This window comes from Motacilla alba, chromosome 4 (assembly GCF_015832195.1).
Source record: "Motacilla alba alba isolate MOTALB_02 chromosome 4, Motacilla_alba_V1.0_pri, whole genome shotgun sequence".
Classification (NCBI taxonomy): domain Eukaryota; kingdom Metazoa; phylum Chordata; class Aves; order Passeriformes; family Motacillidae; genus Motacilla; species Motacilla alba.
In genome coordinates, this window is record NC_052019.1 from 3,867,813 (window position 1) to 3,893,143 (window position 25,331).

The window sequence follows — 25,331 nt, forward strand, 5'->3', positions numbered from 1 at the left end:
TCATGCAAGTGTGAAGTAGTAGCAGAATATCCAAGGACGTTGTAACTTCAGAATTTAGTCTGGCAGGAATGTTTATTAATATTTCTTTTGCAAAGGCAGAGTTGAAGCAAGGTCACACTTACTCAAATGATCCACAGGCGTCTGTGCTGTATTACCAAGGAGGAGTTTTTGGCTGTTTCCAAGGGGAAGTGCAGTGTTATTGCTGAGAATGCCCCATTCTGTTGCATGAAAATACATCTTGGCAAAATGCTGGCATTTTCTAAAGGGAGCCAGCCACAAATTAATCTAAACCTTTGTGAACTTAAGGCCACCTGTGGCATCAGCTCTTGCTTGTGAGAAACTCAGCACCTTTTCCTTGTTGCTCAATAGGTTTGATTTTCACCTGCAGTGACTCCAGTGCTCTTGAATATGGAAATGTGGAAGCTGGCTTCCCAAAAGCAGTCTATCAAATGCTAATACAGATTTATTTCTGTGCCAGGGCTACATGTTTATGCCTTGTGTTCATTTAATAGGGGTGCACTGCACTGTGTGTAGTTCTTTTCTAGATTTGTAGTTGTTTTCTAGGTACAAAGGTGTTAGGCTGGACTCTGGTGTGATGCTGGCTTAGAAAGGAGAGGTAGCAATGCCCCACTTGATGAAGTCCTCTGCTCTTCCAGCTTCCACTGAATTTATGGCCCAAAGTTAGGGACATTCTGAATGTCACCAGCATGGTCTGAAAGACCTGTGAGCCTCTGGCATGCTGATCAATACTTCCACTTTTTGTCTGCTCCCATTTGGTAGAATAACTGGTGTATTTACTTCAGGAAAGGACTTTTAGTAAAATTTTCAAACATCTGATCTAAGGAATTAGGAAAATTGTACTGTTATTTGAATTACAATCAATAAGAATTTTGATTTTAACTTCTTTGAATGCACATGTTTTTGTCTCCCTCAAAATGCACTTCTAGGTGTTTATCACTGTGACATTGAGGTTTTTATGGTGCTCTGAAGTGCTCCAGAGGAAATGGAGAGTGCTTTAATACTGCTGATTTACTCTTGCAGGTCTGCAGTAATTTCCTTACTGCCTAATTATAAGGCTTGGTTTAATTTACTCTACACATAATGTTTACTGATGCACATATGGTGCCATATTTCAGGAAACTATGCCCATATCAGGTAGTTTTGGGTAAGGCTGCAGTCTGTAACAGTTTCATCAAACAAAGGAAATTTTGAGCTGCAACATAATATTCACGATGGATTTTCTTTTCTGGCAAAAGCCTCAGTGTAGTAACCATGGCTGCTTTTGCTTTTTGAAATAGGGACTTGATTTTATCTTTTTTTTTTATTTTTTTAACTGAAGTGACTTTAAGTGAGCAGAGGGTTGGCCTTACCAAGTGCCTTGAGAAGAATTAGGAGGCAAAACTCTGACAGCTCTATTGCCTTGGAAGAGATTACTGCACATAGTTTGTGTATTATTCCTTAAACACTGAGCCCTCGCGAAACCTCAGATATTTCAACAAATCTTTGTGTTTAGGAGATGCCTACCTCTCCAATCACTGCAGAGGAATACGTATGGAGTTCTTAAAAATCTTTTTAATAAAAAACACTGTAAATGTGGGAGAAGCTCAATGGAAGTGTGTAATGTTGCTACATTATAAATAAAAATACCCACAAACTAATCAAAAAAAAAAAAAAGAGAAAAAAAAACCCACCAGAAATGTATTTCAAGAGACTTCTGTTGATATTAGTTCTACATAAAGAAGCTTTCACTGTTCTGTAGTGTCATCTCGAGAATGACCTGTAGTCACATCAGCTAAAGGCACTTAGAGAAGTTTGGATTCATAACAATAGCTTCAAATGTCGGTGCAGTAGCATGAGGTAGGGAGCACTATAAACGTGGAGGAAAACATAATCCTTTCCCAAAGACTTCTCTAATTTCATCTTCCTAATGGCTTTATGAGCAGTGGCAAGGTACATAGAGTTTAATTGCCAAATGGGATTTCAACATTACATTTGTTTCTTAATTGACATTAATTTTGTTCACTAACTCTATTTCTAAGTGTTATGAAATATCTTTAATGTTGTGTTCTACTTGTAATTAAGCAACCAGATACAAAAGGTTTGTTTGCAATTTTTACTGTGTAAAAATTACTGCAAAGAAGAAAACAAAGTATAAGAGAAATGGGAAAAAAAGACAAAAAAACAAACTAAAAACAAAACCCAGACTGATTTCACTGCTGTAAGGGCTTTTTGAAAGGCATGGGTGATAATTGATAGTATCAGATATCAATCATCTCTGTCCATGGGGCAGGATTCACTGGTGACTTTGAGTGACTCTTAGACAGGATGATGAAAAATCCATTTTTGCAGCACACAATCAATTTTTAATCTTGTTTCAGCCATTGTCTGGCACTTCAACAGACAGGTCTACCCAAGAGCTGTCATCAGCTTCCACTGGGCTCAGTCTCTAGGTCTTGGAGAAGCTGAAGATAATATTTACTGTGCCAGGCTGTTCATGCAGCTGGGTTAGGTGGGACTGCAAAAGTGACACGTGTGACATTTATTGTATTAAACCTGTAAGGCTTATTTGATCTGACTGCTCACAGTGAGGATAACTTCATTAATAGTTTTTGTAGAAAATTTCCTTTCAATCTCCCCAAACCAGCTTTTCCCCCATTTGTTTTTTATTTATTTATTTATTTACTGTATTTGATTTTAAAAACCATAAAGCTCCAAAGCTCTACTTCATTTAAGTATCATTTCAGCAGGGCCTGAGATGGTAAATGAAGCTACACAATAGATTGTGGTTCTTAGTTTAATCTTTGCATTTTTAATCAATTATCTCTATTCTTCCTCATTACCCTCTTCTTTGTCTCCACCTCTTTTACATCAAACCATTTAGGATTGCAGTTTTGGTGACATTTTTTGATACTTTTCAGTCTTCTTAAATTTTCACAAGGTTATTTTTCAAAGTCATATCTCTTTTTTTTTTTTCTCTGCTGGGATAACCTATATGTTTGTTTTTTTTCCCTTCTTTGTTCCTACATGCAATTTCCTGTTCTGCAATTTCATCCTCCCACATTCACTTTATCCCAATTCTACCCTCTCAGGTCATACGGAATGCAAAAGTTAATCACTGTCTTTTCACTTCTGGGTTATTTTGACTTCCCTAATGCTCTTCACTGTCTGCTCAGTTCCTACCTGTATTTCTGGTTTTCCCACATTTTTGATGGGAATCTCTGTACTGTCCTGTACCTTTTAATCCCCTGTATAATTCTTTATTTTTAGAGATAATAAATATTTAATAGAATCCCAGCATTACCATCAGAGTTGGGTCTTTATTGTTCTATCCAGACATGAAAGACAGAGTTCATACCCTGATAATCTTCACATGTTTGGGGGATTTGTGGTTCTCATTCCCCCAAACATATAATTTTTTCTCTGCTTTTATGTAACTGCATTAATATTGCTGGGAAGCCTGAGGCTTGCTGTCACTGAAAAAAAAAATTTTTGAAAAGGCAGTATAAAATTTTTCTGTCATAAAAATTGATAAACCACCCACCTTCGGCCCTCAAAAAACACCCAACAAACAAACAAATTAAAATCAATGGGGATTAAGTACCTTAGCACTTTGTAGCTGGGCTATTCCATGCTTTGGGCCATGAACCATTTTGAGGAATCCTTTGTAGTGGCCTATACTAGGAGGAATGTTCTTTGTGTGTGTTTCTTATACTCTTCCAAATTTTTGGTCAAAAATTGTCACTTCAGCTTGCTTTCTATTAGAAAATTCACCCCAAATCTTTTCCTGATTATGGCTGCTTCTCCATAGAGAGATGAAAGCTCACACATGAGAAGTATATTAAAAAGTTCAAACTAAAAGAGAGCAGGTTTAGATTAGATTTTAGGAAGAAATTGTGAGGGTGCTGAGGCCCTGGCACAGGGTGCCCAGAGAAGCTGTGGCTGCCCCTGGATCCCTGGAAGTGCCCAAGGCCAGGCTGGACAGGGCTTGGAGCAACCTGGGATAGTGGAAGGTGTCCCTGCCCATAGCAGAGAGGCTGGAACTGGATGATCTCTAAGATCCAGGCCATTTCATGATTCTAGTAAGAATTACCTCTCTTTGTAACAGCATTTCTTCCTGATTTATCTTTGGCTCAAATCTTACTTTTAAAATCTATTCCACAGATCTGTAGTTTGAGTATCCAAGTGTGATATGTGTTCTAAATATTAGTCTTTTTGCTGTTTAATCTGCCAAGACATAACTGGTGGTGTTGCTGTTCCCATCCCCCAAGTTACAATTCTTTGGTCACATCCTACGTGACACAGTCTGCAGAATTGACTGAGACTTTCTCTTTAGCACCGAGCTGCAACAGCTTCTAATGGTCACTGCCTTATTCTCCAGAACTCAATTTCACAGCATATTGGAGGTGACACACCTTAACTGCAGTGGAGAAGGCTTTATTTTCATCCCTTTCAATTGAATTAATGCCTGTTTGGGAGCTCTCTGCAGGTGCAAACTGGAGCTGGTTGCAGCGCCCGTTAAATGGAAAATGGTGAATAAGGTGCTCCTTGGTAAACTTTTGTTACAGGCAGCTCTGCACTGCCAGCCTTTATAAAGTTTAACAATCTGTTGGAGTCATTAATCTCCTGCTGTGGCTTTACCTTCCAGTGGCAGGATTAGACATTTAATTCTCTACTAGACTGTAAGTAGCACTGAGACATTTTGGATCTAAAATTGTTATATAGCCATGGAAAACATCGTTTTGGTGGGCATTTAACCTCTTTGAGCTCAATTATGGCTGTGAACTGACAATGATAAAACAGCCCTAAATGGTGCTTAGAACAGGAGAGCATGATGCTATCAAAAACAGCAACTTGACTCTGCAACATAAACTGATGAAATTGACTGAACTGGAAAGGCAAAAAATCTGCCTGTGCACCATTCATGCTTTCAAAAATATTTGCAGGTCTTGATGTTTACCTTCTATATTTTTTGTTGGTGTGGCAAATTTATTAATCTGTTAGTTTTATGTACATTAATAAAGTTTTCCCTCTGACAAACTTAATTAAGCAAGACCTTAATATAGCGTGTTTCCTCCTCTAATAAATGAAGTTTCATGTGGTGGAATCTGTGCTTTAAATTCATCACTAAATTAAAAATCCTGTGGGGGGAAAAAACCCTAAAGCGTTGTCTTACGAGTAATAGCGTGTGTCATAATATTTACATCAGAACTCAGCATAAATTAAGGCATTGCAAAGGCATTTGTTAATACAGGTGCGTGAGCAAAGCCCTGCTGCTGGTTTTGGAATAAAACATGACAGGCTTTTGCTGCTTTCAGATTCAAGTCACAGCCTTCTCCCATTCCCTTCTGAACTGACACTACCTGGATGAAACTGAAATCTCTGGGCACACAAGCCATCACTTAGACTGGACTTTGTTGCAGTATGCACAGGAACACACAAGATTGCTTTTTCAGTAGTTATTTACCTTGATGAATAGCCCTAATTGGATCAAATAGACTGGTAATGGTGAGCCAGTACTTTTAAATGTCTCTTCTTGTGCCATTAATATTACCTTGTCATGTATCCATTTGAGCTCTAGGATGAATGTCTTGCCTTCATACTGCTGTCACATTTAACAAATGATTTTGTCAAGTCATTCTTTACAGCTTGTGGTGAAGGATGGCAAAATTTGTGGTCTCCTCCATATATAAAACCAGTTAACTCTACCTTTCAACTTCAATGCAAGGACGTCCTAAAACTCAGATAACAAATTCCTAAAGAAATTGTAGTGCCTGTTTACAAGAGGGGCCAGAAATATTCTACTGACATCCATGATTAACACAGCAGAAGAAAAATAGAATGTATTAATTTTGTATTTATTAAACCTGTGACAGTCAGAATTCAGGTTCTTTTTTTTCAGCTGCTACAGTTATGAACTCAGAGTACAACGCACAGTTACCATTAGAAACGAGATATCCATTTTATTCATTCATTTTGATTCAGAAAGAGCTCTACTGTATATTTACTATGGTAAACCCCAAATTGCTGGTTAGCTGATGCTCTTGCTGTCCTTTTTATTGATTTCTGGTGTGTGGTTGTAGGCTGAAGATATTTAACAGTGATGAAAATAAGCTGCTTACTGAACATCCTGAGACTGCTGTTACAATTCCAGGGGGCATATTGTTATAACCTGATCCATACCGCCACATTACCTTGGATTAAAAATTGAATTGCTTGTTCATTCAATAAATACAAGCCTTTGGAACTGATCCCTCCTTATGGCAGGATGCAAACAGGAAAGTGTTGGTGCTCATTTAGCATTTGAAGTAAGGTTTTTAGTGCAGTGGACAGTAGGTTTTCACTGGCACATACTCAACTTGAGCAAGTGGAATTTTTTAAAGGATCTTTCGCTGAGAATGACCTGGAAGCCACAGGGGATTTTTAAAAGCTTGGTGTGTTCCTTTGGAAATGCTACCATTTGGCCTTTTTTGATACAATGGGCATCAAAGTCTAACTATGGGTACACAAATCAGGCATCTGATCTGGAGTTTGCCAGCAGGCCCTGGGAAATGAATGTCTGCAGAGGAGAATTATGCAAATTTATGATGCACCTTCTCTGGCAGTATTTCTCCCTTAATGATGGCTATAGGTGAAACTACTGATTTAATAGAGAATCACAGAATGTCCTGAGTTGGAAAGGACCCACAAGGATTATAGAGTCCAACTTCTGGTTGTCCTGCACAGAGCAACCCCAAGAATCCCACCATGTGTCTGAATTCTTAAGTTATTTTTTTTTTTATAAATACTGACTGAAAACCTATCAACCACAGAATGCAGGGTGCTGTGCTGCTGCACTATTCTCTGACACTGAGCACCTTAGAACATCTTTTCTTCTTTTTCTTGCAATGTTTTGATGTATTTGGAACAATATTGTTATTTATATTGAGATGGTACCGATGAAAACTATTCATGGATTGGGGTCCCATTGTGTGAGATGCTGTGCAAATAGACCCAAAGCATGGCGTGAAAGAGCTTTTAATGTAAGAATAAAATAAGAGTCAGCAAGTGGAGAGCAGCAGATTGATGGGAGAAAAAAATAGAGTACAAGATGGAAATGTAATAGGTGGTAGCAAACACACCCCAGCTTCCAAACTGTTGGCAGGTCTCTGATAGATGATTCTTTTCTTCTTTTTGTCTTCTTTCCTCCCCCTGTTTGTATGTGTTACTGAGTTAGCTATTCTGAGTGCCTTTAATCATTTTGAAAGTGAAAAAAACAAAACTTTCCAGGTTGAATCTGAGTAGAATTAATTTTTAAGGAGAATTGAGAACTGCTTAATATGTTGACTGCTTCAGTTGTGATGGAAATAAAATGAATACCTCCTACAAGCACATATATGCTATTTTGCTTTGCTTGTTTTTACTGCACCACTCAGAGAATGAAGGAAAATATTCAAAGTTAGCTTTCTCCTTATTCAAATAGAGCTGAGAATTGCTGTCATCAAACAGCAAATGCATCTTGGATTGTGTATTTGCAATGTCTGACAATAGGCCAGTTTTCAGTGTGATTGGGTGTTTTGATGGCACCTTGTGTAGCTAAAGCTTTCTTGTCTGGGCTGCAGAATAGAGAAAATTACCTCTCTGGATGCTTCATCTAAGTAAAAATGCATGATTTAAGGAGACTAATAGGTACCCAAGGCTCCAGGCTGAATAGCTCCTAGCTTCTGTTTGAGTCCACAGTTTTTCATTCTTAACAACCCAAAAGCTGGAGAAAACATAATCAAGATGTTTCTGATCCACAATCCTGCAGAGCAATTAAGCTTCCAAGAAGAATTATTTAAGATTTCAGTCATCTTTCTGGCTGTCTTTCAAATTTTAGTGAAGTTTGACATTAATTAGTGGTCATTGGCAAAGTGGAAAAGAGGTTAGTGACATCATTCTTACAGTAATATTGTTTCAAATAGATGTTTATATGGACTAACAGGTGTTAAAATCTTTAGTAACTTGTGAGGTGTTTTTTTCTTCCTTTAGAATAAATAGGAATATGTTTTCTAATCTGCCTGGAAAATGCTAAAAAGGTTTTCTGTTTATACTTCTTGGAGCTATTCATATGGGAATACAAAGCACAAGGCATCTGCTACACAAAATATTAATTATTGCATGGAATACTATTCACTGGAGGAATTAGAGCAGGCTTAGAAATATTCAGGCTAATATTTTTTAATGGTTGCTTGGAGTTAAGCTCCTTAATCCATATTTGGCTTTTTAGTGAGCTGAACTGTTTTTTCAAGTAGTGTGGAGCTTTCAATTCTCATCAATTTTCTATGTCTTACATGAGTTATCACCATCATTCTGTACAGATCCATTCAGGCCAGTAGGATTAGGTGTATGTCAGCACAAATGCCAGGAGGGCTTTGCAGAGCCTAGGCCCTCAAGTTTTTAATTTTGCTTGCGGGAAATATTGAAAAAAAGAAAGCAAAAAATCCAAATTCCCACATCATGCTGCGAGATACAACACAGCAGTTCTTCAATATGAACAGTGGGAAGGTGTGCTGATAAATGTCCTTTATTTACTGCTCTGCTGTCCTTTGTCACAGCTCCGGAAGGCAGTGATGGATCACATCTCAGATTCGTTCCTGGAGACCAACGTCCCACTGCTGGTTCTCATCGAGGCCGCCAAAAGCGGCAACGAGAAAGAAGTGAAGGAATACGCTCAGGTCTTCCGTGAACACGCCAACAAGTTAGTGGAGGTAAGTTCTGGGAGTTTCTGTGGTCGAGGTTACCCTGAGATGTGTTAGAAAGTCTCTTTTCCCAGCCCGGCAGTTGGAGTCAGGATTCCTCTGTTCTGGTTGTCAAGGTTGTTTATTTTCTCTTATCTAATACATTCTTTCTCTGACCTGCTGAGGTCTGTTCAGCAGGTCAGCCTGAGGCACACTGCCCGCCCCTGGGCTGATGTTGTCTTTTTATACTAAAAACTACGTGTACTATATTTACAATTACGTTCCAATACCTATCACCTATGTTAGACAGTCTGTCTCTACTCTAAACCAATCCAAAAGTGCCACCATCACCCAGAACATGGAGGTGAGGAAGGAGAAAGAAGAAGGACAGGGCACGCCCAAATTCCTCCATCTTGGGACCCCAAACCTCTATTCTAAAAATCCCAAAATTCTACTTTTCACCCTGTGACAACTACTATTATTCTAATTAAACTTTCCTGACTTGTAATTCTTCATACAAAGCTTATAACTTGTTCCATGGGTTAAAATCAAAGTCACAGGTGCCTTTGGCTTCATGCCAGGGTCTCGGAGCCCCCTTCCAGAGGCTCGAGCCATCCTGAACAGTCAGAGGAATGTCCTGGGTTCCGACAGTAAGTGACTTATTGACACAGCCAGATTTCCATCTGGCACCTCCAGGAGAGGCAGGAAAAATTACAGACTGGGTGAAATGTTAGAGGTGTTGTTTCAGGAGTTTTGGTCAACTTTATGCTGGTGATGGTCCCGGAAATGTTTGGCTGATGGGCAGAGGAACGTGCTGTGTTTTAGTAGTTCATGAAAGCAATTGAGCATGTTAGAAATGGTGTTTGTAGGAGTTTGGCAAAAGGCATGAGCAGCAAGAATTAAATTTCAGTTAGGCTCCACTAACAGTACAATTGAGCTGAATGTCTATTAAGTAAAAAGCCAAATCAGTGCTTCCCAATCTGGTCCTGGCCAAGGACTGCTCTAGACTTAATTATTTGTCAGTCTGAGCTGAAAAAGGGCAAAGGACCTACAGAGAAGGCATAGCCTTAAGGACATATATGGTCTTGAATGTTCTGTAGTTCATATATAAATATACATATTTATAGTACCTTCTCTTTCTGAAGAGACACTCTGTAAAGTCAACCAGTGATAATTACAAGTGTTCTGGGGTGATATTGAAATAGTTTTATTCTACCATGAGGAATATAAAATGTAATGATTGAAACCTTGGATACTCATAGAATGGACATCTAATAAATTATGATAATTTTCATCTTGGCTTGCCCTCTAATACAGAAGTGCTTGTGTTTTTAAAGACAAATAGAACTCAGTGATTTCCTCCATAACATTGTGTGGCATTTTTCTGTACTAGCAATGTTTTGAAGGCTTTGTAGCCCCTTTGCAACATATTTGCTTGTCACACAATATGCTATTTAGCAAAGGGAAATGCAATTAGGGAACTACTGATCTGACAGGTACTGAATCATACCTCTGAATGTCTTGTGTTAAAACAGGACTCTTAATTCTGTAGAGCCTGAGCTGAGGCAAAGAGTAAGGGTTTCTTGGTTAATATCGACTAAATCTGGATATTTCCCATATAAAATAAGTGTCTGGATGTGGTTTTACAGTGGGAGTGTGTTTTCACATGTTCTGGAGCATCTCATTCTTGCCATGTACCAAACAGGGAGTCAAGGTAGCTCATTCTGCTCTGGAAATCAGGTGTTTGCTATAGTGCTTAACTTGTACATGCCTAAAGGAAGGTCTTGGTGGTCTGAAATTTCCGTACCATGCTGAATCCAGTAAGGTTTATTGCTGGAGTCTGCAAGAGGATCACAGGGTTGTCAGCAACCCTCCCTCCCAGCCCCTGTGTACATGCAAAGATTTATTGCTGCCTCCTTGTGACTGGAGCTGTGGCAATGAAAGAGGAAATAGCTGGTAGGTGTATAAAGAGAGGGAAAATAAACCCCAAACAAATGGAAAACCCCTCCACAATGTTTGTTCATAGTTATTATAGTGGCAGTGGAGTTGGAGGCTTATATGCAGTGAACATATGTGGGGTTAGTGTTATAGCACTCACATCCTCCACAGATTTGCAGAATAGTGTTGCAATGGCAGGTCTAATAGCATTATTAAAAAAGTTAAAAATAGCCAAGTAGATATTTTAAAAATATCATAAGAGGTAATGGCATAAAAGGAGGAAAAATACCTTTTAGGTGTGTAGTTTAAAAAAAAAAAAAATTACCAAAAACTCCCTGCCAGAAAAACCCACAACTTTAATGGGAAAAAGAAAGAACTGTAACGCTGTTAAACTGTCAGAGAGAGAATTTAGGTTTATTCTTAGGAGGAAATTTTTTACTGTGAATATGGTGAGACCCTGATGCCCCCAGAAAAGCTGCCTCATCCCTAGAAGTGTCCAAGGCCAGGTTAGATGGGGCTTGGAACAATCTGGGATAGTGAAAGCTGTCCCTGCCCATGGCAGGGGGTGGCACTGGATGGGCTTTAAAGTCCCTTCCAACTCAGGGCATTCTGTGATTCTATGAAACCAAAACAAAATGCACAGTTTCAATTATTTATTCAATTATTTACAAGCCCAGCATTATATTATATTTGTATTTTAGACCAAATTGGAGGTTGGTTAATGATTTTTGACATGGTGGTTAGCTTGTACCCCACCAAAACCCAACAATGTTGATTTCAATAGATGTCCCAGGGCTAATACCTAATATTTTTTATTCCATGTAGGTTGTTCCAGACTATTAGAAGCAGATTCTTAATTGAATCCTATATGTCTGTGACAGCTGGTACTTGTGGGTGCATTCTTACTTTTTTCCAAGGATGGGTTCTTTCAGGTGGATCTTGCCCTTTTCATATTAAGAACTATTTCTGTTCAGGTAAAAAGCATCTTGAAGAAACTAATTTCTAGTGCAAGTGAAAGTTTTAACCCCAAATTTCAAGTTCATCAGTCTGCAGAAGCAAATACGTATTTGGAATATATTTATATCTCTTTTATACTGGATTCTGCACTTCAAATGGTTTTGTCGTTTTTACTCACTGATGCACAATGGAATCTTAGCAGATGGACTTCTCTGGTTTTGTGGGTCAAGTATCTTGCAAATAGTAAAGTGTGGTTTAAAGATGAGCCATAATCAAGTGACTATGAAATGTAAGATGCTTTCCCAGGCACGGGGCCAGAACTGCTTGCTAAGATATGCAAACACAGCTCTGCTGAAGTGCGTGGAGTTGCACTTGCTCATGGTAGATGAATCTGGCACTGCCAGTTCAATACTGTGAAAATCTGTAGTATTAATCATTAATTTTGAAATCCAAATCTGAATTTTTTGGATGTCCTACCAAGCCCAATAGACAGCCTGTCAAAAGGTCAGGAAAAAAATAATACATGTTTTAATATTTCTTTATGTGAAACCTGCATTTTTCCATCCTGAGGGAAAAAAAAATTGCACTTCTTGATATTTGTTGAATACAAATGGCAGAATTTTCTCTGCATAGCCAATACATTTTAAAAAATATATTTTGTCAGCTGGAGCCTTAAGGAGGTTAAGTTTCTTTTATAGTCCATATTGCAGAATATTTAAATCTTCTCTCAAAAGCCATTTTCATTATATAATATTTTCCCTTACTTACCTCTTACCATAACATTAATAACAACAAAGATGGATTGTTATTTTTCGAGACGTTCACTGACAACTGGATTTGTGTATGGGTTTTGTTGGAAACACAGAGTAAGGTGTCACTTAACTATAATGTAAATCATACAAAATAAATCAAATTGTCAGACAGATTCTGGGGGTAAATCATAATAATATAATAAAACAGAATTTAGATGGTACCAGTTCAGGCTTGTATGGGTAACTCTTTTCCTTGCAATGTTTTTTCACAGTCATCTCTCTTTTTTTTTTTTTTCTGCCTTCTGAAACTGAGGTTAGAGAAATGATGGTGCCTTTCCAGGTCATGATCTTTACATCACGAATCCCTTTATGTTTTTTTGAGAAATTATCTCCAATGACTGAAAGTAAAAGCCTGAGTTGTGATGCCACCTTCAGATGTGACCTTGGGAAGTAATTTGACTTCTCTACCCAAGCACCTTCATTAGTAGCATAAGGTTAATGACAGATAATTCTGATCTCTACCACACAAAGGCACCTGACTGATGAATCAGCTCAGATTTATTCAATGCATCTATCAAAGAACTATAATGAGGCTAATTAATTAATTTTCATTGTTCTGTTTACTAGAGGTTCTTAGGTTTAACTGTTGGTCCCCTGGACTGTTTCTTGAAAAATTAAATTATCAAATCTAATAGGTTTTCTTGGTAACTGAGATTCAGCATCTAGTAAAATCTTAAGAGCCATTGTAGCAGGCTGTCCAGTTGGAATTCAAATTGTAGTGGATTTGATCATTCTCAAAAAAAGGATATAAGTCCAAGAGATTTCTACCAGTTGTTTCACTTTGGGGAATTTTAATGCTGTTATGGAAATGCTTCACCATTTTGGTGGTCAGTGAACATTTACAAGAGTTAAACTCAGTGGCATTATTCTTATTTCCAACAAAACCTGAATGAAAGGGTGTTTTCTTCTTCAGTATGAACTAATAAAGCACCATATTTAAAGCACTTAAAATCAATTTTTCAAACGTCCCCTACTATCTTTGCATTAATTGATTTTTATGAAGAATTTTGTGGAGCCCACATGGATCTCTCAGTTTCACCTCATACAAAATTAAAAGATTTCTGGAGACAGGACAGATATCAAAGTTGCCTTGTAAGAACACCTGGCCAGTGGAAGAAGTGAGTTAGGCAATGTTTTATGGTGAATTAAAGTGGATATAGTGAAAGCACATCAATAATATCATAAGATTGGGTGGTAATTTGTAGCAGATGAAATCTAACAGAACCTGGTTTTTGGTTTATGGTCTCTCTGTCCATTAAGTTTGCAGGAGCCTTTATTAATCTTCTCCATGTAATTGTCACTTTGAAGAGGGTAGTGGGGTTACTTTGGGGCAGTGAGAGCCTTGGGGTTTTTGTGTGTTTGGTTTTAATTTTACAAAAAAAGACAAAGAAGAAAAGAGTTTGAACTTCTTTATGAGACACAATTCAGCCTACCTTTTATTTTCTAAGAATTGTATTATTTGGAGCTCCCTAGTTTTGACTGATTGTTAGCTTTGCCATCATAAATGTGGGAACAGGTTTGCATGCTGGAGACAGAAGGGGAGAAAAAAACCATTGTCAGTGTGCACTGCACACAAAACAAGAAGCTGGGCCGGCTCAGTGACCCCTTCTTGGCTCATTTGGTAATGAGAGAAAAGGGGCAAAATTGTGAAAGAAGATTTTACTCTGGTGGTCAACAGTGGATTTAATCTCAATTTACATCAGCATTAACAGAACTAATATCCAAACCAGTATTAAATGCAAAACTAGACTTTCTCCTAGGGAATGAAGATCATCTGTGTAACTCTGCAATGCACCTGAGGTCGATGCAGTGCTGGGAGTTCACATGGAGCACTTCCAACTCCTTCCAGGAGGCACTGGTGGCCTTCATAAGGAATAGGTGACAGTGTTTTCTCTGGGCTTTTGTAAATAATGTATAAATTCATGAACTGACAGATTTTAATTTAAGACAGGCAGAACTCAGAAGCCTAAGCAAAAAAAAAAAAAAAAAAAAAAAAAAAAAAAAAAAAAGGCTAATTTATTTCTGCAACTTCAGTTCAAGGAACAAAGACTGTTCCTGCTGATATTCTCACACATACTTGACATGTTCTATTCTTTTTTTGTTTAAGTGCACACTGCTGCTTCACCAGAGTACACACCTAGCTGTTTGCTTCTGATGATGGAGAAAAAGTATCAATATTCTGCCATAGCTTCTGCATCCAGCTTGCATCCTGAAAAATGTGTACATCCCTGGGTTTACTCTTACAGACTGATCAGCTTTTACTCTGCATTTTTCTTTTAGCTGACATTTCAGCTGGATAAGAAGTACTGTTTAGGAGGTGTTAATCCTTGCTTCTAATCAAGGAGTGTTAAGAAGGTCATAGATTAGTTTAATTCAAGCTCTTTAATAAAACGTTGAGAGATTTTATTTGAAATTAAAGCTGTGAGCTACCTTTGTGTCCTAGTGTTTCATCTGCTCAGTTTTAATTTCCATCCCAGACCTTTCTTCCCTTTGTGTGCAGCAGATGTTCCTAATTCCTAGTAAATATCAGGAGTGTACTGGCATAGCTAAAGCCACAAGTCCACTTATTTGCAGTGAGACAATGAGAAGTTTGGACTGTCTGAGTGAAATTCCTGAGTCCCTTCTGCAGCCAGATCTTCTGTCTGTTTGTCCTCCTTTGAGGCAAAATGAGCTCCAATTCTTTCAGGATAGAACTTTCTGGTAATGCAGTGTTATGGGTGAACTCCTCATCTGCTTTTTTTTTTTACTGACTTTAACCCCTGGGTATTGGTACTCCACTGGGATCCATGCCAGCTTCATCTTCTGGTGTCTCCATTAATGCTGAAATGGAATCAAAGTGCCTTAGAAAAGGTGAGACACAGAAACAGCTGCTGCTTTGTGACTTTTAGAGCCTCCTGTGTTCCTTACCCTGAAGAAGGTAGGTTATTAAAGGAGGCAAATACTCAGTGTCTGCATGGTCAAGACTGTTCTTGTCCAAAAGCCAGCCCTGCCTTCAGGATGTGAAGGTCCATCTCCAAGGCTTGGAAAGGGAGCAGTTGCAGAGCCTGTGATCTGTAAACTGCATTGTTGACACAGAAATAGGAGAGAAATGAAACAATTGGACGTGGAGAACTTGGCTACAGCAGATGCTGATCCCTCAACATCTGCCCTTGACAGATTTCCAGTGAAACTAAGGAACCCAGGATGGCTGGAAGGGGGAGGAGCTTCCTTATCTCATGGCTACTTTGGCAATATGGCTCTGTTCTCAAAATTTCTTCCTACCTATAAACAATCACATCAGAGGCAGTGAGGCTATTACCAGTCTCTTGAGTAATCCTTTTCTATTCATGTGTCCCTTTTTTCTTAGACTACTGCACTCTTACCTTTCACAGCAACACCAAAAGGGTTGAAGGACAATTTTATTTGTTCACATGTATTTCTGTAATGTAAATAAGAATCAAATGCTACATGAAGTTAGCAACTTGTGGGTAATGATGATGGTTTTCTTCCTTCTCAGGAGAGTACAAGATTAAAATTTAAATTTGAAAAAAATACTAACTGGGAAATTGCTGCAGAATCCCCCATGCCAACTTGAAAGCATTTTTAGCTTTGGGACTGTAAACATAAAGCCAGTGCTGGGCTGGTTCTGTTATCTGATTTCCTAGAGGTCATCATTTATTAACAAATGACTTATCATGTGGTTTTACACATTGGAAAAAAATGCTGGAGGATTTGCTATCAACAAAAGTGTAAGGCAGCCACTTCTTCACATTTTTTTTCTGTAATCCTTTCACATTTTTATGTGTTCTCTATTATTTATTTTCATGAGAAATATTTTGTTATCTCACTGCAGGGAAATTTATTTTTAATAATTTCCCAATATTTTCCAGTTACCTGATTTTTTTATATAATTAATTTTTAACCATGCTTATTTTAGGCCTCTTTAAAAGAGATAAAACCAAGTTACTCCCTTTTTAATCAGTAATATTGTAAAAATATTTTTCTAGTGAATGACACCCTTTGATCAGGGGACTCACTTCAGTCTGATCATGCTCTGTGCTGTGTGATTCATATTTTCCCAAAATAACAGGACTCCTACAAACTCTAGTATCAATTTATGCCTACTATCCCTTACAATCTGATCACACCCCAGCTTCTGTGATTTATAACTTGTTAATAATACAATCAAGAGTACTTGGTACTTTTGTTAATTAACTGATTGCATAAATTAAGGATTTAGCTCCTCCAAAGCAGTTGTTTGAATTTGTAACCTTAGTACACCATGGTGCAGTACAACACCTTGCATGTTGGATGTTCAGAAAGGATGTTTTCTATACAGCCCCACCTAATTACCCTCATTCTTTATTTTTTATTCTCATATCCTCTTTGGTACAGTGTTTTATTTGTACCCTAACCAGAACTGATGTTTTTTTCTTGTGCTTTCTTAAAATGGGTACCTCAATGTGTCTTCTAAAACCTGTGTGTTGGATACATTTTTGCCACTGAAGACACCTTAACATTTTATTACTCTGTAAAACGTTAAGCATCTTGGCCTTTGTTCTGTGATGTATTAGCAGGGTTATATTTCAATCATTAAATATTAGCCCTGTGCTTTTACATGAGCATTTACACTGTAAGAGCTTCGTTAAACAGCCTGTCCTAGGGCACAAAGTGTAAGAGAAATCATGGGGATGGTGGGCAGTGAAAGGATGAAATACAGGAATCTGCACTGTTTTTTCCAAAGTCACAACAAAAAGGAAATTAAACAAACAGCTCTAATTACTGTGGAGAAAGGGAATTTGTCATTAACAATTGAGCCATATTGGGGCAGAAATGGAGGGGGAGAACTATATGAAAAGTCGGAAAGTTCAGTAAAAGCTGTAAGTACTTCTGAGGAAACTGAAAAAAAGACATTTACAAGGAAATAGTGAGTCAGAAATATTGGAGAGCATTCAGACCTGCTCAAAAATGAGTAGATATCCAGAGAAAACACATGTCAAAGATTTGAGCACAGAGCAGCATGTTTAATGATGGAGTTTTGAACTGATGCAGAAGAAGAAATTAATCCTTTATCTAGAAATGTCACAATCTTGAACAAAAGTTACAGCAGTTTTGATTTAAAAAGATTTTGCAAGCAAAATACATATGTCAAATATTCAAATACAGACCACTGAATAATAAAACTGATTTGTTAATTTATTAATCCAGAAAAAAAATGCATCTAAATCCCAGTATCAAGAGACACTGGAATTGCACTGGAGTGTCTCTGTTGCTTCAGCTGATGCAATGTGTGGGTCATAGTGGATTTTACCCTGGTTTTTCCCCTCTATCCCATTAGCTGGATTCTAACAAGCCTCATGGTTGTGGTAAACCAGTCATAGGTATATCCCACATTGCTTGTTTTGTGTGTTTTCCTAGAATTCCAGGTGTTTTCAGGAATAAAAAGCACCTTTTGCCAGTTTGGATTGGTTCAGTAACTGTTGTAGCTGTGTTTTGACACCAATAGTCTCAGCCTTGAATGGCCTGTGCACCTTTAAACTATTTTTCTGTCAAAGCAGATCCTGAAGATAAGCAGTAGAGTCAGATAAACCATGTCTTTGTTTCCCCCAGGACAGTTGTTATTTGGACAAAATATTCATCTCTCGCTGGAAGCTTTTGCTACAGAATTGCATGAGGGAAATTTTAGGAGAAATCAGGATGACGATATGAATGAACACAGAGCAGGCTGTGAGAAATAGTGATCTGGGAGAGCTGCTGCAGTAAGAGAAGGTTTTAGGGTGAATTTTTAGTGAATTTATTCATGCCTGCTTGTAATGCTGCTGCTGAATGTCAAGCACATATGAGGCTAGATTTTTTTTTTTTTTTTTTTTTTTTTTACTTATTGACAGCCCATGGATTCAAGAAGAAATTTCATCATGTCATGTAGAAATGGACCCAGAAAGAAAGTATTCTTATTCAGAATTCTCTTAGGTGAAAAGTTGAGCTCAATTATGACGGAGAAGACATGTTGGAAAGCCTCACGAAATAAAAGAACAGCAAGCTCATTCAGAAAATATCTAGATATTACTGAGTAAAATACCATAAACCTAATAACAAATCTCCCAAGTGTTTGAAAATTTATTTTTAACCTTAATTAAATTTTCAAAGATATAACCAATCACCTCACTATTCTGCTAGAATAACATTATAACAAGTGTGTGGATCAGGCTTCACTAGAAAATCTTTTATGAAATATTGATGGCAATAAAGGAGGACTGACTCCATTGCTTAGCCTGAAAAAAAATCATTGGTTTCACTACTTTATTTCCAGGCTTGGCCTTCTGAAAATCAAATAAAACAATTAAGTGGATTTTCCTCAAAGTCTCAGAAAGTTTCTTCTATGGCCTCGGAGCAGGCAGCAGCAACTTCAGCCTGAGGACAGCTTCTTAAGGAACTTTTAAGTAGCCTTAAAAAGGATTTTAGCATGAAAGTGTAATCTCAACAGTAACTTCAGTTTCATAGTACACAGGGTATAAAACTCCTGGTTTTATGATCCTGAAGTGCTTCCAAGACTTCAAAAGTTGAGGAAAAGTGGGTCTGTAAGCCTTAATCTCCTTACAATATATTATGCTTGGAAAAGCACAAGATAGAGAAGGGAGGAAAAGTCCAGATTTTATCAACACCTGCACTTCCTGCAGTCAAAAGGTTTGTAGGATTCAGGTCTTGCTTCTGAAGGATGAGTAATTGAAAGGCTGCTGCCATCATCCTAATGATGGGGTCATTATGTCTGGGTGACAGAGTCAAGTCACTGCTTTGCAGCGAGAACCTTTTATCACAGAGCCAGAAATGGAGGTGTTGCTGTCTCCTCATAGTCTGTAATTTCATTCTCCTACCTTTGGGGCACCAATCACTGGACTACAGTTTTTCTTTTAGTTGTAATGAAGAAAGGACAGTTTTTGACCGTAGCTATGCATAGCGTGCACCACATCAGCTGTAACCTTCCCAAAAGGTTCTACTGTTCAGAGCTTCAGGGGATTTGGAAATATCAAGATTTGGATTTGTCATGGCCAAGGAAACAGCTAAGAGCAGCCATAAGGTCTGAAACCACTCTTTGTGTATCCATCCAGTGCCATGGATACTTTTTTGTTACAGGAATTGTTCTTGCTGCAATGTCAGAAGGAACATGAAGGCACTCAGCAGTGTGTATTAACAGTAGAACAAAAAAAAATTAAAATAGCAGAGGGGGAAGCAATAATGATACTTTATTTGACTCAGTCCTCAAAAGGATTATTATTCTTGTTGGGATGCTTATATAGTTGTAGAGTTTATGCAGGAGAGCAAAATCACTGAGGCTTTGTGGGACCCCTCTCAGGCAATAACAGTGTCAGAGGACATCCCTTTGAGCAAAAGTGTTTGGTGGTTTTGTTGGTTTACGTTCTAAAAATTGAAGGAATAGCTGCTACTGACCACAGGTCTTCCAATATTGTGTAACATTAAACCTCTAATCATGCATGGTATTGCAGCTAATCACTGAGTTACCTTAACACCCACTGGTTTAAAGAAAGTAAAACACTTCAATAACACAAATACGAAGGTGCAACACTTCACATTCCCAGTCTATGCAAGAGAAAGCAAGAGCAGATGAAATTTTGTACCTCGGCTTGCACACAAATATCTCAATATTCCTGTAGTCTTTGCCCACTTCAGTGGATACTGGTAAATAAATAAATAGGAGGAACAGATCACTGGCAGCATTGTACAAAAGGTTCTACATCAATGTAAGTATTAATTACACTCATTCCTGACAGATGATTTTCAAAAGCCTAACAGATAAAAGCTTTAAGACCATAAATCATTAATTTAATCTGATTATTCCCAGTCAGTCCTTTATTTACTGTCTGCTCAATTAAAAATTGAGGTTAATGAATCTTTCAAATGTACTATAATATTCTAGTATTCATTATTTTCCCCTTCCACCCCAGGTAAAAATCTATCTTTTTTTTTTTCTCCTCTCCATCCCTTTTTGCATTAGAGAGGCACTCCTGAGTCACACCATATATTTTCATTTCTGAAAGTCGCTGATAGCACTTTTCCCATCTGAAATGTGTACAGAGAATGAGATGGCAAAAAGCCAGGCAGCAGTAGGAGCTCTGGAGAGCAAATGTGCAAGTGCAGTTTTACCTTGGTCTTACCTTACAGCTTTCTGTCTTCGCCTTTTGCTGCAGAAGTTACCTTCTTTCACATTGACATCATGGCCGTAAATAATCTTTTATTTTAGTTTTATTTCTAATAAAACTCAGAATTCTGCTGAGGAACTTGCATTTCTGTCCCCATTTTCTGGAATTTCCAGATTTGCAAACGAATGAGGTGTTACCCAAACATACCCAAAATTGGTAGCAATCATCAGAATGATTCATCATTTTTATGCATCTCAGTTAGAAATACAAAAAATCCTTCCCCAGTGTTTTTGCTGAGTCCAATCCCATTTTTTGTTGTTACCTGCCTTCATAAAGTCTTTTCTCTTGGAGAGGAGAATTATTTCCAACATCTTCAAAGCAGAATAGCAATTTTTATTCCTTCTTTTTTTTTTTAATGTTTGACACAAATGAGTTTGGCATTTTGCACACTGTAGGGTGAATGTGTAAAACAAGATGCTTGGTTGGGATAAAATGATAAATCTTCCTCCATCTTCACAGGCACAATGCCAGTGTCCATCCACCAGGCTAAACCCAGGCCTTGCCTGAACTTACAACTACAACAGCTCAGGTTCTCTTTGGGTGGTGCTTCTTGTCTCAAATGCTTTTAGTGCTCAAGAGCACCAGATTGTCTGTCTTGCATCAGTTTTGGGGGTTTGGAGTGTTTTCTTCTGGTTTTCTTTTGGGTTTTTTTGGGTTTTTTTGGTTTTTTGTTTTGTTTTGTTTTTAACTGAGAATTTTTTTTAATTTAATCATTAATTTGATCTCCACTTTGTAGGCAATATCCTATTAGTAAACCTGTGGCAGATGGAGAAAAAGGATCTGATCATTGTGATTTCTATCAGTGGTTGATTAGTGAGATTTTCAGACTCCTTGTTCCAATTTCTGGATTGTATCCATAATATCTTTTGACTTTTGGTTGACTTGTTATTTGCATATCACTTAAAATAGTAGACTAGATACAAGTGAGCAAAAAACTTTGAGCATTTAGAAACCATTAGATGCAGCCTACTCTTTACTATATTTAAGCCAGTAAAAGTAAACATAGTAGACTTCCAGGATTAATTTTAAATAGCTAGAACCTTGCTAACATACAAGACAAAGTTTATTTTGCCCAACTTTTGCCTTTAACCTTTTAGATGGCTATTGTCTGCACCCTCAGGGGCAGCACAGTAGGGAGATCGAATTTTAGAAGGTGTTTATTGTCATCCCAAAGTAGAGGAATCAGGCAAAATATGTGGGATGCATTGACTGAAGTTCCCTTTCTCCCTCGTGTATCTTTGTAGGTATCTGCCCTCTTTCCAGCTCTCCCTTGGATGCTTTCTGATGCTTAAGATAGAAAGCTGTTAGAAAGCATCCAGGGGAAGGGCTGTGGAGATGGAGAAGGATCTGGAAGAGAAGCTGGATGAGGAGCAGCTGGTATCACTTGGTCTGTTGTGTCTGGAGGAGATGGGTCAGACCTCATCAGGGTCTGCAGCTCCTATCTCTGCTCTCTGTGACAGGGACAGGACCCCAGAGAATGGCTGGAGCTGGGCCAGGGGGATTTAGGTTGGAGATCAGGAAAGGTTCCTCCCCCAGAGGGTGCTGGGCACTGCCCAGGCTCCCCAGGGAATGGGCACAGCCCCGAGGCTGCCAGAGCTCCAGGAGTGTTTGGATGTCACTTCCAAGGATGCCCAGGGTAGGGTTGTTGGGGTGTCTGTGCTGAGCCAGAGGTTGGGTTTGATGATCCTTGTGGGTCACTTCCAGCTCTGGATGTGATTCTGTGGATCCTAGAAAATTAGGGGCAAAAAAAATGTCTTTCAGACAGGTCATGATGAGTTGCATATGGTGAAACCTCTGGAATGACGAAAGTCATGTCTGTGGCAAAAGCTTTTGCCACAGAAGATGCTGCTCTTTCCTGTGGTGTACTTCTAAATCTGCCATCAGTTTCTTGCAGAGGGGATGTTGTGTGCATGTAATTACCTCCTGGTGAGAGCTTGAAATGCTTCATTTACATCAAATTCTTCCCTTGTAATAACACCATCATATCAAGTCTCTTTGCAAGTGAGACAACCAGTGGCATGTGTGTCTTAGGGGAGCATCAGCATTTCCCACCTCATGCAGGCTGAAGATATGTTTCCCTGATATTTTCTTTGAAGCTGCAGCAAAAGAATAACATCCTGGAGCTACTGTCCATGGTCAGTTTGATCTTAACCTGCCTGAGTTCCCCAAGCTTATTTTAGTTTGCAGTGTCTGTCAAAGATGCTCCTGTTTCCATCTTGTGTGTGTGGAAAGCTCTCTTGGCATGTAACTGTAACACAACAGATGGGACATGCTGCAACTTGGCTGACCTCTACTTTCAGCATTTAAATAGCTAAACTGATTTTATTACCATAAAATAAACTTCCAAGAACTTCTTATGCTCTAGACCAAGCTAACAAGTGCCAGCTGCAGCCCTGCAATTGGAATAGCTGAGGAGAACAGTTTTTATAGTGTTTTTGTGGGATTGGAAGAGATTTCCATTGATTTTAGTAAAAACCAGAGGGATGAAATGCCTGGAAAACACAGATTTTCTTCCAAACAAGATGAGGTAGTGAGAATAACATTGTTAGGAGCGCACATGGATTTTATTAGTATGAGTTTCCAAAGTCATGCTTGTGGTTTTCACTGTCATTGGAAAGAGACTGAGGACAAACAGGGCTTGGAACACTGGCACCTGAAAGTGGTGCTGAAGAAATGGTCAGCACACTTCATCTCAATCTGTCATTTCAAGAAGATTTTCTCTTTGGTCTCACTGTTCTGTTGTTTTCAGCTCTTGATGCCCCCATTTCTTTGGGATTTACCCTCCTTTTTAGGCTGATTGTAAGAGCATTAGCTACCAGCTCTAAATCTTAAACCAGCCAGGTTTTATTTTCAAACAGAGAATTTTGGGAGGAACTCAGATACTCCACTGCAAAATTCAGGGATGCAATCCCCTCCAGAAAAATAAACACTAGAAGTTTATATAGCTAGTAAAATGTAAAAGGTAGGAATTACTAAAAAGCAGTTAAAAAGTACCCTTGCCCTATGCACCTTGGCTTCTGAGGGAGGGATAAAGGTCTCATTAACATTTTCTTACACTTTTTCAACAGTTTCTTGTCTTTAGAGATGATGATTATTATTATTATGGTAAAAGTCACATCCTAGATTCGTTTTTCATACATAAATTTAGGCTCCATCCTTTTGGCTCCTGTCCCACTTGTTGGGTGGGAGCGTGAATGCACTCAGCTAACATTGATTGGGAGTTTGAATATGAAATATAGATATATAGATATATGGATATATAGAATCACAGAATCATATTTTTAAAAATGTTTGACACATTCTTTAAAATTGAGCAGAATACATGGAATGCTTGTATTTTAAAAAACAATCTGACTGAGGTAGCACAGCAACATATTTGAATGCTTGCTTCCCTTTTGGCTGCTGGGAAGCTATCATGTGCTTTGTACAAGGGCCTTTTATTCTGATTTCTTCAATTATACCAACTACAAATGTTATACACACAGTTACAGATAGAAGCAGATACCACGATCTGATTACAAAGACATTGGAAAACTGATTTTCCTTTGCCAGATGTAAGCACACTATTAAGTCTAGTTCTAGATGGCATGATTTTTTTTCAGTGTTTTCAAAAAAAGGACAGAACAACTTTATGCAACTAAATAATACAGATTATTTCAATTGAAGTTATTACAGTAGGGAGGCAGAGATCTATTTCTTTTACTCACTGATCCTGTTCCTTACAGCTTTTTCTGCACAGGTTTTTATACTTGTTTTCATTCTTCCTGTGTGAATTTTTCTTCAGCAATATAAGAAATAAAACCCAGCTCTTGTGTGCTCTTCTTCATGTCTTGTCTAAGCATGACATTTTTTGTTGAAATACAGATTTGAAAATAAAAAAAAGCCCAGCTATATTTGTGTGCATAAAGAAATGGAAATCTGAATCTTACAAGAGGGACTTATTTAGTCTTTATTGAGATGATTCATAGAAGGCGTGGAGGAGAGAGAAATAAAGGAAGAGTACTGTGGTACTGTGGCTTGAAACTCTCATTTCATAAGCAACTTCATTACAAAGTGAAGAATACATCTTTGTTATATAAATAATCATCTTCAAGAAGTTCTTCTGATTAAATTAAATTTCATGTTTGTGCCTCATTCTGCAACTCTGTCATGCTTATGATAATTATCATTATTATTTTTTCTTCTTGATGTCTAAGAGAGCCTTTCCTTGTGTTTGGAGACAGGGCAGAATTAAAATTTCAAATAATTAAATTTTTCTCATAGGATATATGAGATCCTGCACTTAGCAGCAGAGCAGAATACTTGCTATGAAGGTGGAGGAGGCTGTCTGTAAAAACAAGACTAAAACAGCAAACAAACAAACCAAAAGCCTAAACAGGGGGCAATTAAAACCCTGCTTATAATAGGCTGAATGTCAGACAAATGAAGTGTGAGAAAGTAAATAATCATTCAAATTCTCTAAGTATTCAGTAATCAAATTTCTAATTCCAGTCCAATTTCTAATCTGTAAAATCTAGAAAATTTCAAACTCTATGTCAAAAAGCAATTTGGACAGTGATTCCAGGATTTTATTCCTACAATGAAAACAAATCTTCTAAATTTTGTTTCGAAAATCCTACCAGAATATGAGGGGTTTTTTTCCTCCCAAGCCCTTACCTTGGATGCACTTACCTTTGTAAAACATTTAAAATGTCCTATTTCCCCAAACTTCCTGGGAACTCTTTGTGCCTCTC

The 25,331-nt window shown here is 38.0% G+C and overlaps 1 protein-coding gene across 5 annotated transcripts in view; it reads left to right on the forward strand.

Annotated features, from left to right (window-relative positions):
- Positions 1-25,331, forward strand: part of CTNNA2 (catenin alpha 2) — a 464,788-nt gene that overhangs the window by 356,158 nt on the left and 83,299 nt on the right. For all 5 annotated transcript variants that reach the window (XM_038135460.1, XM_038135463.1, XM_038135459.1 and 2 more), the window contains one exon: positions 8,574-8,726. In XM_038135460.1, the coding sequence (XP_037991388.1) occupies positions 8,574-8,726 (153 nt within the window). The remainder of the gene's footprint in view (positions 1-8,573; positions 8,727-25,331) is intronic.